Source organism: Bombyx mori, chromosome 1 (genome assembly GCF_030269925.1).
Source record: "Bombyx mori chromosome 1, ASM3026992v2".
NCBI classification, from domain to species: Eukaryota; Metazoa; Arthropoda; class Insecta; order Lepidoptera; family Bombycidae; genus Bombyx; species Bombyx mori.
Window position 1 is genome coordinate 6,486,877 of NC_085107.1, and position 15,674 is coordinate 6,502,550.

General features: G+C 35.0%; 1 protein-coding gene across 2 annotated transcripts in view; it reads right to left on the reverse strand.

Moving 5' to 3' along the window:
• Positions 1 to 379: 379 nt before the first annotated feature.
• LOC101744139 (UNC93-like protein) overlaps positions 380 to 15,674 on the reverse strand; it is a 97,078-nt gene continuing 81,783 nt past the window's right edge. For both annotated transcript variants that reach the window (XM_004929758.5, XM_012693591.4), the window contains 6 exons: positions 6,478 to 7,167; positions 6,171 to 6,393; positions 5,411 to 5,576; positions 4,808 to 5,075; positions 4,234 to 4,430; positions 380 to 3,696 (listed from right to left, as the gene is read on the reverse strand). In XM_004929758.5, coding sequence (XP_004929815.1) covers positions 3,574 to 3,696; positions 4,234 to 4,430; positions 4,808 to 5,075; positions 5,411 to 5,576; positions 6,171 to 6,393; positions 6,478 to 7,147 — 1,647 coding nt within the window. In that variant the 5' untranslated portion in view covers positions 7,148 to 7,167 and the 3' untranslated portion in view covers positions 380 to 3,573. The remainder of the gene's footprint in view (positions 3,697 to 4,233; positions 4,431 to 4,807; positions 5,076 to 5,410; positions 5,577 to 6,170; positions 6,394 to 6,477; positions 7,168 to 15,674) is intronic.

Below are 15,674 nucleotides of genomic sequence, written 5' to 3' on the forward strand. Positions count from 1 at the left end.
CCCGCGGGGACTCACAAGAGGTCCTACCACCTGTAAAGTTAAGGTCTAGCCACAGTCCTGATTAGAACAGGCGAAACTGATTGAGTGGAATGCTTTTTTTTAAATAATGTTATAATCATGATATGTTTTTGATGGATTATGGAGCAGACGGGTTCTCGAGTGGAGACCGCGCAGCGGAAGACGTAACGTGGGACGCCCCCTGGCTAGATGGTGCGATGACCTCCGCACGGTGGCCGGCAAGAAGTGGATGAGGAGAGCAGCAGACCGGGCTCAGTGGTGTAGATTGGGAGAGGCCTATGTCCAGCAGTGGACGACTGTGGGCTGTTGATGATGATGATGATGATGATGTTTTTGATCGGAGAAGAATAATGAAATCCTGTTTTTTTATGTTCTTACAATTTATTAATCGATTCGAATATAATAAAGACATGAACAATTTTTCTAATTTTATTTCATCACAAAATTCATCAATAATATTATCATTACAATATCATTAATAATATAAGATGATATTATACGATTTAAAGAAGAAATGTATAATAATACATCCTAAGAACTACAGAACCAAGTAATTTAAAAATTAATTTACTCTAAAATTAATCTTAAAAAGTAATACATTTATTTATTTTACTGTTATTTATCACGTGGTTTTTTCACCTACCTATATTTTTAAATAATGTCTAAGAGTAATTTATTCATAACGTTCCTGTCTTAAAATTTGTTAAAAGTTTCAATATAAATATCAACAACCTGATTCAAGAATATTTTCACGGTCTGATGTCGCATGATTTCCACCTCGTGAACCATCGTGAACGACATTCAAAATTATGAATAGGACGTTTTTAACTTATCTATCTAACTTTTGATTAAATTATTATGTGAGCACGCGAGAAAATATATAGTATAGGCAGGCAGCCATGTTAAATTACAGATTCTTAATGCTAACAAGTACGTGATTACGTTTAAAATAGTACAATGTTTTTTTTTTTTAGGTAAATAAACATAAATACTTAATGAATGAGATTCAGAAGCAGCCCACTTTTTGGGTTATAGTATATTTGGTACAGAAGGTGCTAAGTTTACCAATGTTTCACAGAAAGCGTGAAAGTGTGCGGATATGGATATACTATGGATATATGCAATAGACCGCTCATTTTCTGCTGCGGTATGACCAACTATTATGGGATACAAGATATTTTAGAATACTCAAACATCAAACCCTACAATTTTAAACGTACAACCCGTTGAAAATAGGTACATAAACTTAAATACAGATAACTTATGAAATCAATAGATTTATGCACATTTCGTTAGTGAAATGTACCTGCAGATGTTACACACGAAGCAGAATAATATTTCGTTTATTCATTAATGTCTAATTTTTTATTGAATTTCTTAACAAAGCTTTGCAACTTGCACAGTGAGATTAGTTAAATATGTATATGGAATACATCCCGCATTGATCTTATTGTGAAAGAAAGACTTAAAATTACCATCGACAAGTTTACAAAGCTATAGCTGAATCGGAATCAAAAACTACGCTGACATTTAAAAATTAACAATCAGGCAATTAGTAACACAAGAAGATGTAGTATTTATTTCATTAATTATTAATAAACGAAACATTTTATTTCTACATATTTCCTACGGGTCGTTTGTCAATTTATCTACATTCTAAGTAACCTATCTATTTAAAATATTTATATTCCTAAAAATTAATTTATTTGATCTAAATATCTTATGTATACTTTAATTTATAAACATCCAAATAAAATAGATGACATCAAACGTCGGTGTTTAAAAATGTTCTCGGCCTCCGTCCACGATACTACTCAAAATAGAGTAAGCCAGCTGCTAATTAGATATAAGAATGACAGGTTCTTATACGATGCCAATAAATTTAAAAAAAAATTATTACCTACTCGAAACCGCCATTAAAATACAACGTTGACACATCCGAGTTTGAATCTGTCATGTTTTGAGTAATGTCGTGGACGACGTGCCTAATGGATATCGCTTTACTACATTTTAAAACAAATGTCTAAATAAATAATTTTAATAGATATATTATGTCTCATAAAATATTATAACATAAAATTCATGTAACGATATCTGTCGATGATATTATAATAAATTAATAAAAAAAATAAAAAAAAAGATAAAATTTTAAATTCTTAAAGAGTTCAAAATTACGATCATGAGAATTGTTGCAATAAAAATAAAATAAGATTTGCAAAATCATTCAAGAAGTGCTTTTCGAAACAATAATTAAATATAAAGTCTACAATAAATATTTTCAATTGTACAAACACGCTGGGAACCGAAATAGGACGAAATTATATATTTTTCTTCCGCGTACAATTAAATTGACTGTGGAAGATTTCGCAGCAATAATACTCGCCAGTAAAAGACAATGCTAGAACCATTTATTATTTCTTTTATGTAGCTGACAAGACAACAGCATTTGTCTACGTCTGCAGGAAGCAATTTATTTAATAGCAACTATCATGGGATCCAATGGACAGCCACGGATATTGTAATGATATTCATTATTATGAAAACGATCAAAAATATAATAAAGCCATGCCCAGATGCAAATCACGCAATTTTTTGTTGTAAGGCACACAGTACTGCAACGTGCGTGAAATGCCTTACCTGCACTGATTTTAATACAAATTCATATTTTACCACTTCGATGAAATTTTGTTTTTGAACTAGCTATTTTTAATAAATATAATAAAATTTATATATCAACCCCTTTTCGATTTCAACTGAAGAAATCAACATAGATAATTAAATTTGCTAGTCCGTTCGTGATAATTATATTTTATCAGAATAACGTTTGATTTATAACACTATTATTACATTTCAAAAAGTCATGAAGAAATAAATTTATCTCTGAAAACACACAATTTTACACATTGAAACATAAAAAAGTCAATCTACCAAATGTCAAACAATAAGACGAAAGATAACGCACAAAAGAATGACAGAGAGTTTAAAGAATATTAATATAATTTTCTTGAAAAGCCAGCCCTATATATATGTTAGATTGTACAAATTTATTAAAAATTTAAAATAATAAAACATAAATATTCACTTTGTTAAAATTTGTCATGATTAAAATTGAAAAGAAAAATATTTAGAAAACACGCATGCAATTTTGTACTATTGTAATATTTCGCATAGAATTTTTGAAGTCGACTATTAAAACTATAGAAAAGATTACATAGATATCCATTTCATTTATGTTTACAATACGAATGTCAGAGATTTTGTGTACCTAAACTAGATTATCATCTGAAATTATATTAATATACATGTATGGCATGATATTTTGTACGTCATGGAAGTTCTACGTTGCCTGTGGAGTTATTTGACGTGATTTTTCGTATGTCCTAACTGGGCAGTGTGATGCTCCAAATATAACGGGGCATTTGTTGACGACGTAAAGGCTTTGCAAAAGCACAAACCTTTGTGAAACGACCTTTAATGAGATGTGACGGTCTGCTCAGATAGGACACTAGTGCACTAGCTGCGTCCCGGTACAGCCCGAGACAAGCAGCCATGGCTTTACAGGTGAGTGATGACGATTTCGTCGTCAATTTCATCCTTCTCGTCGTCTTCTTCTGGTGGTTCTTTGGCGGCTTGAGCGGCGATTGCCGGGTCCTCTGCGATAGCCTTCTGACGAAGAGCCTATGTGAAAAGACAAGGATTATTATGTTGAATAAATATACGCTATGCAGAATATTAATCTTGCTTTGTCATTCGCTCACAGTAGCAATATGCCCGACTAAATTCTTTCTACTTTAGTACTAGGCAAGGCGCGCGATGTCTATGAATTTCAAGATCTGTATAAAATATGGTAGGTTGTAGGACCTCTTGTGAGTCCGCACGGGTAGGTACAACCACCCCGCCTATTTCTGCCGTGAAGCAGTAATGCGTTTCGGTTTAAAGGGTGGGGCAGCCGTTGTAACTATACTTGAGACCTTAGAGCTTATATCTCAAGGTGGGTGGCGCATTTACGTTGTAGATGTCTGTGAGCTCCAGTAACCACTTAACACCAGGTGGGCTGTGAGCTCGTCCACATATCTAAGCAATAAAAATAAAAAATAAAACCACTTAACACCAGGTGACCTGTGAGCTCGTCCACCCATCTAAGCAATAAATTGGGTATCTATTTGTCCAAGTTAGTTATTAAAAAAGCAATATACATACGAATCTCAGACTTACCTTCCTTTTATGTAGAATTTCAACTATAATGTATCCAACGACACCGATTAAGAGCACCACCATCATCACGTAAAGCTTCATTCTGGCGCACAGGTGCGTTGAGTAGGCATAAGCCACAACGAAACCAGCGCCTTCCCAGAGGCGGTAGTTTGAAAACGCAGCCTCTTTGTTGCGCCTGAACAGGACACCGTACAAGCCTGTGGCCAAGCAAAAGAAATAAATAAATAATCGTAAGCCAACCATACAACATCATCTGACCCTGATCCCTGCATTGTGAGAATCAGACTGTGAAATGAAGTCACGTCTAAAAGGATAAGATGCACAGTGCATGTACACATTCATGTCGAGCGATGCAACTGTGTCGTTACAATCCCGCATATATTAATATTTTCTCCGAAAATAAATACATAGCACGTCGTGTAAATAATTTGTGGTAATTGGCATTGGATTTGTACTTCGTTACAACTTGACAACACCGATTACATTATATTCATTTGTTTCAATGCTTTATTTATTACTTTATTTGTCATATCTAAAGTGCATTAATTCGATGACAGAATCAATATAGTCTCACCGTTGACTTGAGTTTGCCATACGGCATCTCCAACACCCCACAGTCCAGAAATTACGAAGAACACCGTCGGAAATCTGGGGTCGGGTTTCCATACAAGCAGCCAGACAATCAGGCCGAAATGCAGTGCGGCCCCCATTATCAATATGGGAAATCTACCGATGAACTTCATGGCCGAACCAAATACCAGCGAACAGAGAGCGTTGACGACGCCGAAGCATATCATGACGTAGCCTATAGAGCGAATTCCGAGAACGCACGAGACGTATGCCTGAAAACAAAGAATCACTGATTAAGCGCATTCATAATTCTCAATTGCTACAAAGTACCACCACATAACCTCGCTTCGAAGATAAATGACGAAGACGCTTTGCTCTTTTACCTTTTTCGGACAGCTATTAATCATTCGTCGTTTTAAAATTTTAAACAAAAAAACAATTAAGAAGGATCAATAGGCGCGAGCGATATTCTCTCTATGACGTCAGCACGGTGCAAAGACTAAAGGACTATTGATTTGTGAACGCTGTTTGTCATTAGCATAAGTGAATGGATTGCAGAAAAATTATCACTTAAAATATTTTTAACGTGTAACATTTGTTTGCCTACCTGAGTGTAGTCAGCTCCAATAAAAGCTTGCTCCATTCCAATCCAGATGGTGATTGGAATAAGAAGTTGCTGATTTGGCTTCTTCAGCTGATAAGCGGTAGCAGATAACAATTGTATACCGCTGAGCTCCTTAGATGGATCAGCTTTCCTTTGTTTTTCACCATACCTGGAAGAAGATAAAGCATCCAGAATGTTTTAATCGTTTTTTTTTATCGTAATTTCTTCATTGTATTACAGATAGAACTTAGTACCTAAAATAATACTTATTGAAATAAACATAAAATGGAAGGCATGCTTATATGATACATAAAACTTGATAATAGTTTAAGATTAACTCAAGGTAAAATATTGTGACAACTTACATCAAAAATATATTTTTTTAAATCTATTGTTTATTTAGGTATTGGTCGTAGCCAAGCAATTAAGAATAAGATTTATTTATTAAATTTTAAAAATGAATTTAGATTGTTTTTTGCTATGTAATTTCAGACATGTTTTTATAAAAAACTGACATTTACATTAAAATCCAAGTGTAGATCATCTACATAGTTAAGAACCTTTAGAACACCATTTTCATTTGGTAACTTATGTTCTGTCAACAATCTTGCGTTTTACTAAATTTGCTCTCAAAAAATCAATATATGTGTGCATCGGTATTATTGTCAGACACATTTAATACTAAACACATTATAGTAATTATGTTTAAATACTTCTAAAGAAGCGGTTTGTGCTCATTTGTCTCATATAAAAATTAACTTACCTAGACAATGGGTCAACAAGAAGGGCTACCATTATGACGGCGACAACGACACAGGATAAGTAAATTGCACTGATTTCGTAGATCTCGCTGTCCGGTGGTCGGTGCAAATTCTGGTTGTCATGGTGACCACCTCCTATGACGCAAAAGTTAGCTCCACACGTAAGGGCAGTCTTGTTGGTATCCACGACTGTAGAGTTTGTGCTGTGCTCTCCCGATGAAAACACTGGACGGAAAATATACACATTACTCATCAGTTAAATGCTAATTTGAAAAAAGAAATTGCTAACAGTTCGACCAACTAACTTACCGAGGCTTGAGATCAGATTTCCCCACAGTTCAGCCGTTTGCCAAGCTAGGAAGAAGAAGCCGAAGAATCGCACGATAATCCCGTCAACGGCTTGGTCAGTTAGCTTCGCGTAAACGCTACCCGCTTGCGTGAGATACGTCGCTTTTGCAGTCCACATAGGAGCTGCGCCCAGACCTACAATAACACCCGCCGGCACCAGCGTGTAGAATGCCGGGTAGAACTGGGCCCCGATGTATGGTGCGTAACATATCATTGAGAGGCAAAGGGTCCATTTAACAGTTAGTCTTTTTATCAGGAACGTTGGTACAAATATACACGAGACTACCAAGGCTGCGTAGATGGAACTCAGTGAGACTGTTCCTAGGCCATCTGCGGCGTTTATCGACGATTGCAGGTTTGCGGTTCCCTGGAAAGCGGTGAACTGGACCATGAATGCGGCGCTAACCGCTGCCACGTTCTTTAGAATTCTCCATTTCTCGTTCCTGGAAAGCTTTACTTTTCCGGTTGAGTAGTTGTCCTCCTCGGTGGGCAAAGGCGGGGGTTTGACTATGTCATCGTTCGAGTCGCGGTCGTGCTGATAACCATCATTCTTGAACCCGATTTTGATGGTGTATACAGAATCTTTGTCCGGACGTTCATCTTCACGTCCGCCTCCGTGAGTAGCCGTCATGCCGTGTTATCTCTTTTGCCCTGTTAAAAACAAAAAGACATAATAAATATTTACTTGAATCAATTTTTCTAATAACATATCGCCGTTTACGTTACACAAAAAAAATAATTAAGTGGAATAATAAACAAGCATAACAAAATTTAAATTCCTCAGAGGTTCCATTCGTATTCAGAATGCGAATAAACTTTAAAAATTCACAAAGCATATTTATTAGGTAAACGTGAAGTTGATCAAGAAATACAAAGCAACAATTTTTTTAATTGTATTATATATTATATTGCTATTATAAGGAGTATGGACAAAAATAATAACATATTTCAGAATATTTTATGAGTGACGAATGTGAGAACCGCATTATTTATTTTTAACTGGAAAAAAGTCTCGTTGTAACCTATAAATTATTTTCTTTTCCTGCAAAACCAAAATGCCTAGAGAATGAATTAGCTTGCGTTGCACAGAACGATACAGCTCAACTCAAATAAATTCGCTCGAAACAGCGTGACTTAAATGATTTTAAATCGCTATGTCCTTGCTTGTGCATGATGGAATTATTTCCCTAAACTTGGCACAGCTGTGAGATTTATTGTCCACACGAATTTTTTATAGATAAAAATGCAATAATATTAATTTATCACACGTTTTATGTAAGATAGATGCTGCTTATATTACTTAAATATTTCCCCCACATTCAGACGTTTGAATTCTTTCCAAATTTTTTTTACTGATTAAACGTTTTAAGGATATTGAATCCTAAATTTGTGATCGGAGTTCGCCAGTCGCTTTGCCGTAGATTGCTTGGACGCTTAGCATCGATAAATAATAAGGAAAATAAACGAAGTGCTTTTTATACCTGGCCTAGAAAGCGAATATTTATATCAACATTTATATAGTTTAGGTTTTAGGAAGGGTTGTTAATCGTTAAGGTCGGTCGTCGGTCTTATTGTTAATCGTTGTGCTATCCTATACATTGTTAATACGCAGTACTATTCTAGTCAAAGGAATGTATAGACCTATCGTGACTGATACTTTTTAATGATCTCATTGTTTTCCTAACTTTACATTGGATCACGTGTGGTTTGTTTTCAAAGCATGTATAGCATATATATATATATATATATATATATATATATTTTTTTTTTTATCCGATCCTTGGTAGAAAATATTTTGGCGTTATGATTATTACTTTGATTTTAATAGTTACGTAAAATGTTCTAAAAAGTTTTAGTTTTGTAACCCTGAGCGATGACGGTCAAAAGAGGTGTTTGTAACAATTATTTACGATTTGATACACGCTCTCTGACACAATAGACGATATTGATAGAGTAGGTACATAAATACATCACTATTGTTGTCGGTTTTACAAAAAAAAATATCGCCGTATACACGCACACACGCTAGCTTAACAATCACGCGTGAAACATGTGAACCGAAAATTTACCGGTGACTCCGGTGAGTACGTAATATTTTTTTAAATTTTTTTTTATTGCTCTGATAGTTAGACGAGCTCACAGCCCATCTGGTGTTAAGCGGTTACTGGAGCCCATAGACATCTACAACGTAAATGCGCCACCCACCTTGAGATATAAGCTCCAAGGTCTCAAGTATAGTTACAGCGGCTTCCCGACCCTTCAAACCGAAACGCATTACTGCTTCACGGCAGAAATAGGCAGGGTGGTGGTACCTACCCGCGCAGACTCACAAGAGATCCTACCACCAGTTAAATAATAGTGTGTTAACAATAAAACACGCTAAAATTATATGTCTTGCGTAATTATTGGTGGTCGTATTGTAGGCTGGGACGGTTGGTACTTCCAACCTGACAATTACTGCCGTAACCAATCACGCCTACCCGTCAATTTTTTACCTAAGCTGATAGCCTTGAGAGGCTATTTCAGCTTTACTCTAGCGTGTAGGTGAGCTCTCGGGGCTCAAGCCGGAGGTGTTGCTAGCACTGGCCCTAGCAAGAGCAGTGATTTACCACCGGATCGGAAACGCGACGCACTGAGAAGATCCGGCGAGCGTCTAAAGGGTTTGGACAACCCGTAAACTCTACAATTGAAACTTAGACCCCATGTTTCAAGTTAATGGCATTCGCATTGTGATATCTATGGGTTACCACTTAACATCAAGTGGACCGTAAGTTAGTGCACCTGTGTATGTAATTTTATTCACATATACCGCTAGTGATTAATAGTGAACAGTTATATGAACAAGCCAAGAACAAGTTATATGTCTGAAAACTAACACGGTGGCAATTTAAGTCTTCTGCCTGTGTTTCACATTTAAAATTGAATATTATGTTTCATGCCTATTAGCATGATGGTCTACTTAGTAAGTATCTCTCGCAACTTAAGATAAGGAAGAAAACAATCAAAAAAAAATTGTGTCATTATTGATATATCTTATGAAATTTTAATTCTGCTTATCGTTATTGTCAACAAATACTATTGAACAACATTCCAATTTCGTTTTTAATGTGACAAACAGGAGGTTACAATTTTATTTGTTATAATAATTATTAATTAGGGTCGGATTACGTATACCATTTCATTGTCTTAATTTATTTCAACTGCATTTAAACAAAACTTTGCACATATATTGCATAGTTTATCCGGTTGTGTGTATATATCCTACGTTTTATTATCGAATAAAAATTTTATAATTTCCGCAGGCGCTAAATACATGCATAAATTTCAAATGAAACATTTTTCATTGGATTCGTTGTATGGATTCGCCATAAAGTATAAATAAGTTCATTACCAACAAAATAAAAATAAAAAAACATTTGCATTGATTTAGTGTTCAATATTATTGTTCTAAAAATATGCGGCAGTGTAGTGTAGAAGTCGAACGTATGTGAATCCCAAACATCATTCGGTGACGAAATGCAAGGCGTATTCTGATCATGTAGACACTCCAAAACAGCTTGAGACATTAAATGTTCCATTGTGCAACCTAATGGCCGTTGTTAGATTTGTAACACGAGTCATCGTTGTGCTGGCTCGCACTGTTGATGGTAACATTAGCAACGCTATGTCGGAGCTAGTAACAAAACCTGCCCGATGCTTTGTGTGAACTGTCTACACATGAACAATATAGGTACACATGTTACATACATTGAACATGTCCCAGAAGTTGATGTTTAATGTTTATTTTCCGGTAACCGTAACGAGTGGTCAAATGATACTAGAATCGTGACTTTCTTCATGGCTCCAGTTATAAGCCTAAAATTTTTGCAACTAAACTAAAAGAAAGAACAGAACAGAAGTGAGTAAGTATACTTAAAATGAGAACGGTTCATAGATTTATATAACAACAAAATTAAAAATTTTGGATCAGCGCCCTATTTAATTTTTTATCGCTTTGATTGAGGAAGTCGGGAAATTAAGTGATTACCGATACCTATAGACATAAATAATGACAATCTATCCTTCCGCCCTCAGGCGTCTTCCCCTAAGTCTCGCCACAACGACCGGTCCCGCGCTGCTTGCGTCCAGCGGAATCCCGAGAACCTGAATAGGTCGACAGTCACCTTGTGGGAGGGAGGCCTCTCACCTCCACCACTTTGAAATATCAGGTGGAATTCTCAATAGTCATACAGCTATATGTACTTATTCTTCAAAGCGAAATCCACGAATGCTTCACGACGGTAATATGTAAGATGGTGATTCTTGAACGAAACAACTAATAACACTTACAACGCCCAGTTAAATAAGAGCGAAATTAAAGGCGAAGAGAGAATTTTATTTCGTAAAATGTATTTTAAATAATAATAAAAATTGCGTACTAAATTACCCTCGAGTTAGTTACATATATGACATTGTTGGTACTGTATATATAGGTACGTTGTCACCCACTGAGTTTCTTGACAGATCTTCTCAGTGGGTCGCAATACCGATCTGGTGGTAGATTCTGCGACACACTGCTCTTGCTAGGGTCAGTATTAGCAAGCTCTCTCAGGCCGTGCCCGTGAGCTCACATACCAGTCAGAGCTTAGTTGCAATAGCTCCTTAAACTACCAGCAAATACGTAGGGAAAAAACTCGTTGTTAAATATATATAAGCCGGAATATCTCGTAAATGCTTCTTCGCTTATTAAAACAACTCGACTCATAGCGGGGCTAGATTAAATGTAAGATAATGGGTTGTTTTCATTCAGTAACGTTTAATGAGGGCCTGTAGCCGCTATTGTTTTCTAAGTTAGTTCTTCCCAGACAGTGTACTTGCGTCTTGAATTATATACTTGTTTGATATCGTAGAATCGTTTTAATATCCAATTATGATATCACATGTAACGTAAACGTGATTATGTGGTACACATGGTACTGCACTGGGCACTTCATTGAAATCAAATATAATCACATCTTCATTAATAATATCTTATCCAGATATTTTATTATTGACTCCACGATATGTCACGTATTTTGTTTTTTATAGCTGTAAATGAACAGATTGTTTTTAGATGAATAATTTTAACATAATTGCAAGACAAGTCTTTATTTTTCATTCATATCAGCTTAAAAAAATGTTTTAGTTTATTAAGTAACACAGTGTTGCCTGAATTTACTATAAATATTTTTTATCTCTTCATAAAGATTAGTAGAAATCCAATCACTGACAGCTTAATTTAAGATTTTAACTCTATGCATTATATAGTTTCTAATGCCTACATATTATTTGTGGTTAGAACTTTAGGACATTGCGTTCTACAGCTCAGTAGCAAATCAATCATACGAAATTGGCTCCGCTTAATTTATTTTAGAGTTGTATTATCACCTAGTTGAAGCTCGTTGTTTTGCAAATCTTTTTAAGGAAAATCTCTTCGCAAATCGCAGAACAAAGAATGGTTCTTTTATCTAAAATACAATCTCTATTTTAATAGCGTCAGTAATTTGAATAAAACTAAAACTTAATCCTTGCGTCGTGCTATGTTGTCACGACGCTCCTTCTATAGCAAATAACCTCTTGAAGTGTCCTGAATAACAAAAATATTATACTGCCTAGAGATTACTTGAAGGCTGTGTTTTGTTTGTGGAAATATTCGCGACATAACCTGGAAATAACATACAGGGTGATTAAAATCCTGAAAACGACGGCTGGTCCAAAACTAAGTTTCTTTTGTTAGTGACGATACATTTACGAATTTTTATTTCGGGTAATTTAATAGATTTTTAATTAACCATCCCGCGGAAACAATGGATTCGAGCAAATATAAGCTGATATTGAAACTTTTTAATAGAAGGCCTAGTAGAATTTTATTACTATAGGTTAGCGAACGAGCGAACGAATCGTCTGTGGTTTTTTATACCAATGTCCATAGACCTCACCACATGAATGCTTCCAAGAAGAGATGTGTAGTCAATTTCTCTTATTGATAGCATGAGCTCCAAGTAATTGATAATAAACTAACATTCAAAAGAAACAAAAGATCTATCTATAATCTTATTCCGGTATTTTTTTTTTCCGTTCATTGCAATTAATTAAAACGATAATGAAAACGATAATCGATTCATTCCAACAAATTCAAGCATAAGTACAATTACTCGCTAATCGACTTTAACACGATGCAATTTAATTTGCTTGTAAATAATACATTGAATTGAATTGGAATTGATTCCTTAAATTTAATTTTGAAATAAACCGAGTAAATCTAAAATCTATATGACGAAACAGTATTTAAACGAAAAATGTCTGTCTATCTAACTAGCTATATTGTATGCGTTTGATAGAGGTGTAATTTGATTTCAGCCTTGGATCTGATTTGATGTCAAGGATACCGGAAGTGAAAACTCACAATTACGCTACTCAGTATCGTGGGAACGACAAGAAATTAATCAAATAGCATTAATATGAGCGTTGCGTGCTATAAGTATGAATAGGAATGTTGATTCATATTTTTTTTCATGTCATTAAATTATTACATATTCAGTACATGAATACAGGTATTACGGAAATGTTACACAAAGTTGAGCTTAATTAGCAGCAGTGATCGTCAGCAAATCAAAACCAGAGGAACATAGGTTACTGAAATTCGAAGTTATGTTGCTGAACATCATAGGTAAAGGGAACGAAAGAAATCGTTAACTAACTTAAAAAAACAATGCAAATGTGGCAGTTTTAGAATAACTAGAAGAAAATTCTATTACAGATGATGACTTAACCACAATTAGAATTAGAAAGTTAGCTTGCGAAAAAGATAGCGAGAATTTTTTTACTATACTTATTGTCCCTTAAATCCGTCATTAAAAATATCCGTTGCTACATATATCATATTATTACTATTTCTAAGGTTAATTTGCAAGAAACGGTGTTTTGTAGTGTAACAATACAAAACGAAAAAATCTCCAGATTTTAAATATTTTATTCATTTTTGCGGTGGAATTTTTTATTAAATTTAAAATCGCTCCACCCTTTGGTGCTTATGTTTAAGCTAGCCTTTATATAGTATGAACGACAAGCTTTTGTTTCAGCTGAAAATCAGAATACATTTCGACGCTTGAAAAACAAAAGTGACTAAGCAACAATAACTGTACATAAATGATAGGCAATAACCATATTCGATGCGCAAAAAAATATATTTCTAGGTCTATTAAAATCATTTCAATCCTACAGCTACTAGCTAGATTCTACTACAGCTAGATTCGTTAAAATAGATTTTGTTTTCAGGTATTTCAACTTTAAATTAGTCTACTGTAAAGTTCACGTATTGTCGCTTAGTCACGTTTGCCTTTCAAGCGTCGATTTGTATTTACATTTTCGTTACTTCATTAAGCATTCCTTTTTGATTCGCAGTGTTTACGTTAACTATATAAATCAATGAAAACAAATTGTTTCGTCTACGAACCGTCTCAAAAACGACCTTCACTAAAACGAGTACCGAAAAAATTTGCATAAAAATTGCATTTTAAATTCTATTACTACTATTGTTGTTCAAATAAAAACAGATAACTTTTTGTGGCGTCTTTAATTATTACGTAATTAATGAAAATAGACAAATGATTTTTCGTGGACGACACCAAATTAATTCGTGTTAATTTTTGCTATATACCTTAAATATGATAAATAGCAAATTTAACACGAATTCATCTTCATCGTCTTGTCTTATATATATGATTCTGAAATTATGGCCATTGTTAACTTTATGTAACTTATATTGTATTCAAAATTCCTGATCCTGATCCGGAATTTCATCGAATTCGGGTATTACGAATAAGAGCTATCGACATTCGAATATTTTTAGAATTTTCTTATGTATTCTTCGATTGATAGCCCACAGGGATATCAATATGAGTGTAATTCTGTCACACGAATCACTGAATCGATTTTGACCGCATTTGATGAAAATTGCATAAGCCCTGGGACAGAATATGAGCTGACTTGTATTGCACTGCGAAACATGTCTTCGCCCACCAGGTACAAAATGTATTCCAAGGAGGCAAAACTGCCGACAAAAGCTGTGTCAAATGTAGTTTGATAAGTACGATAGTTGGCAGAGTAATATTTCTAAAGATAATCTTATTTAAAAAAAACATATAATTAATATTGGACCATATCGGAAATTGATTCTTCTTCTTCTCAATCGTTTGGACTCTTGGCAGAGTGGTCGTGGTCATAAATTTCGGGTGAAAATCGATTGAATTCGGAAAATGTTCGATTCCAAATCTTGAAATGTCTCGCGCTTCTAACTATACAAGTATTTAACAGACTGTAACCGCTATTTAAGCTACGTACAAGATATGAAATCATTACTGCACGCAATCTTCAACCAAATACTTAGCGTTCACACGAAATCAGCAGCTCCGAGGTTCGTCACGTAAGCAGTAACTAATCTTCAGCATCTCAGACACGCGGAAATTAATATCACTTTATTGGCTGAAGGTTTATTTTTATTTGCCAACATGATGCAACTCAATTGAGGTTCAATGTTGCAGATCTTCAGATACGACAGGCCACAGTATCTTGTTTTGATATCCGAACATCGTATTTCAAGTGTGTTGTTTAATATAAGACGCAACGTGTTTATTTTAATTTTAGTTTCGTTGTGATTACTCTGGATATACACTGCAGCTATTACTGATAAAGTAAATACAGTTACAAATCATTTACTTAAGACACAGCGTCACTCGTTTTAATAATGTTATCTTGAGCAATTAATCATATTAGTGCGAGTGTGGTATGCAATATCACGTGAAACATATTTTTGTTGGACGAACCGGAAATAAAAGTTATTCTTGTCCATGAGGTAAGCTAGGCTGAGTATTAATTACTGATCAAGTCCGTCATACAATAGAGCCGTATAGTAATACTCTCACGCTGCCATATAACTATTCGGTATAGACTATATTGTTACTGGTGGTAGGACCTCTACCTACCGCAATCAAACCCGCAAAATTATAATTTGCGTAATTACTGGTGGTAAGATCTCTTGTGAGTCCGCACGGGTAGGTACCACCGCCCTGCCTATTTCTGCCGTGAAGCCGTAATGCGTTTCGGTTTGAAGGGTGGGGTAGCCGTTGTAACTATACTGA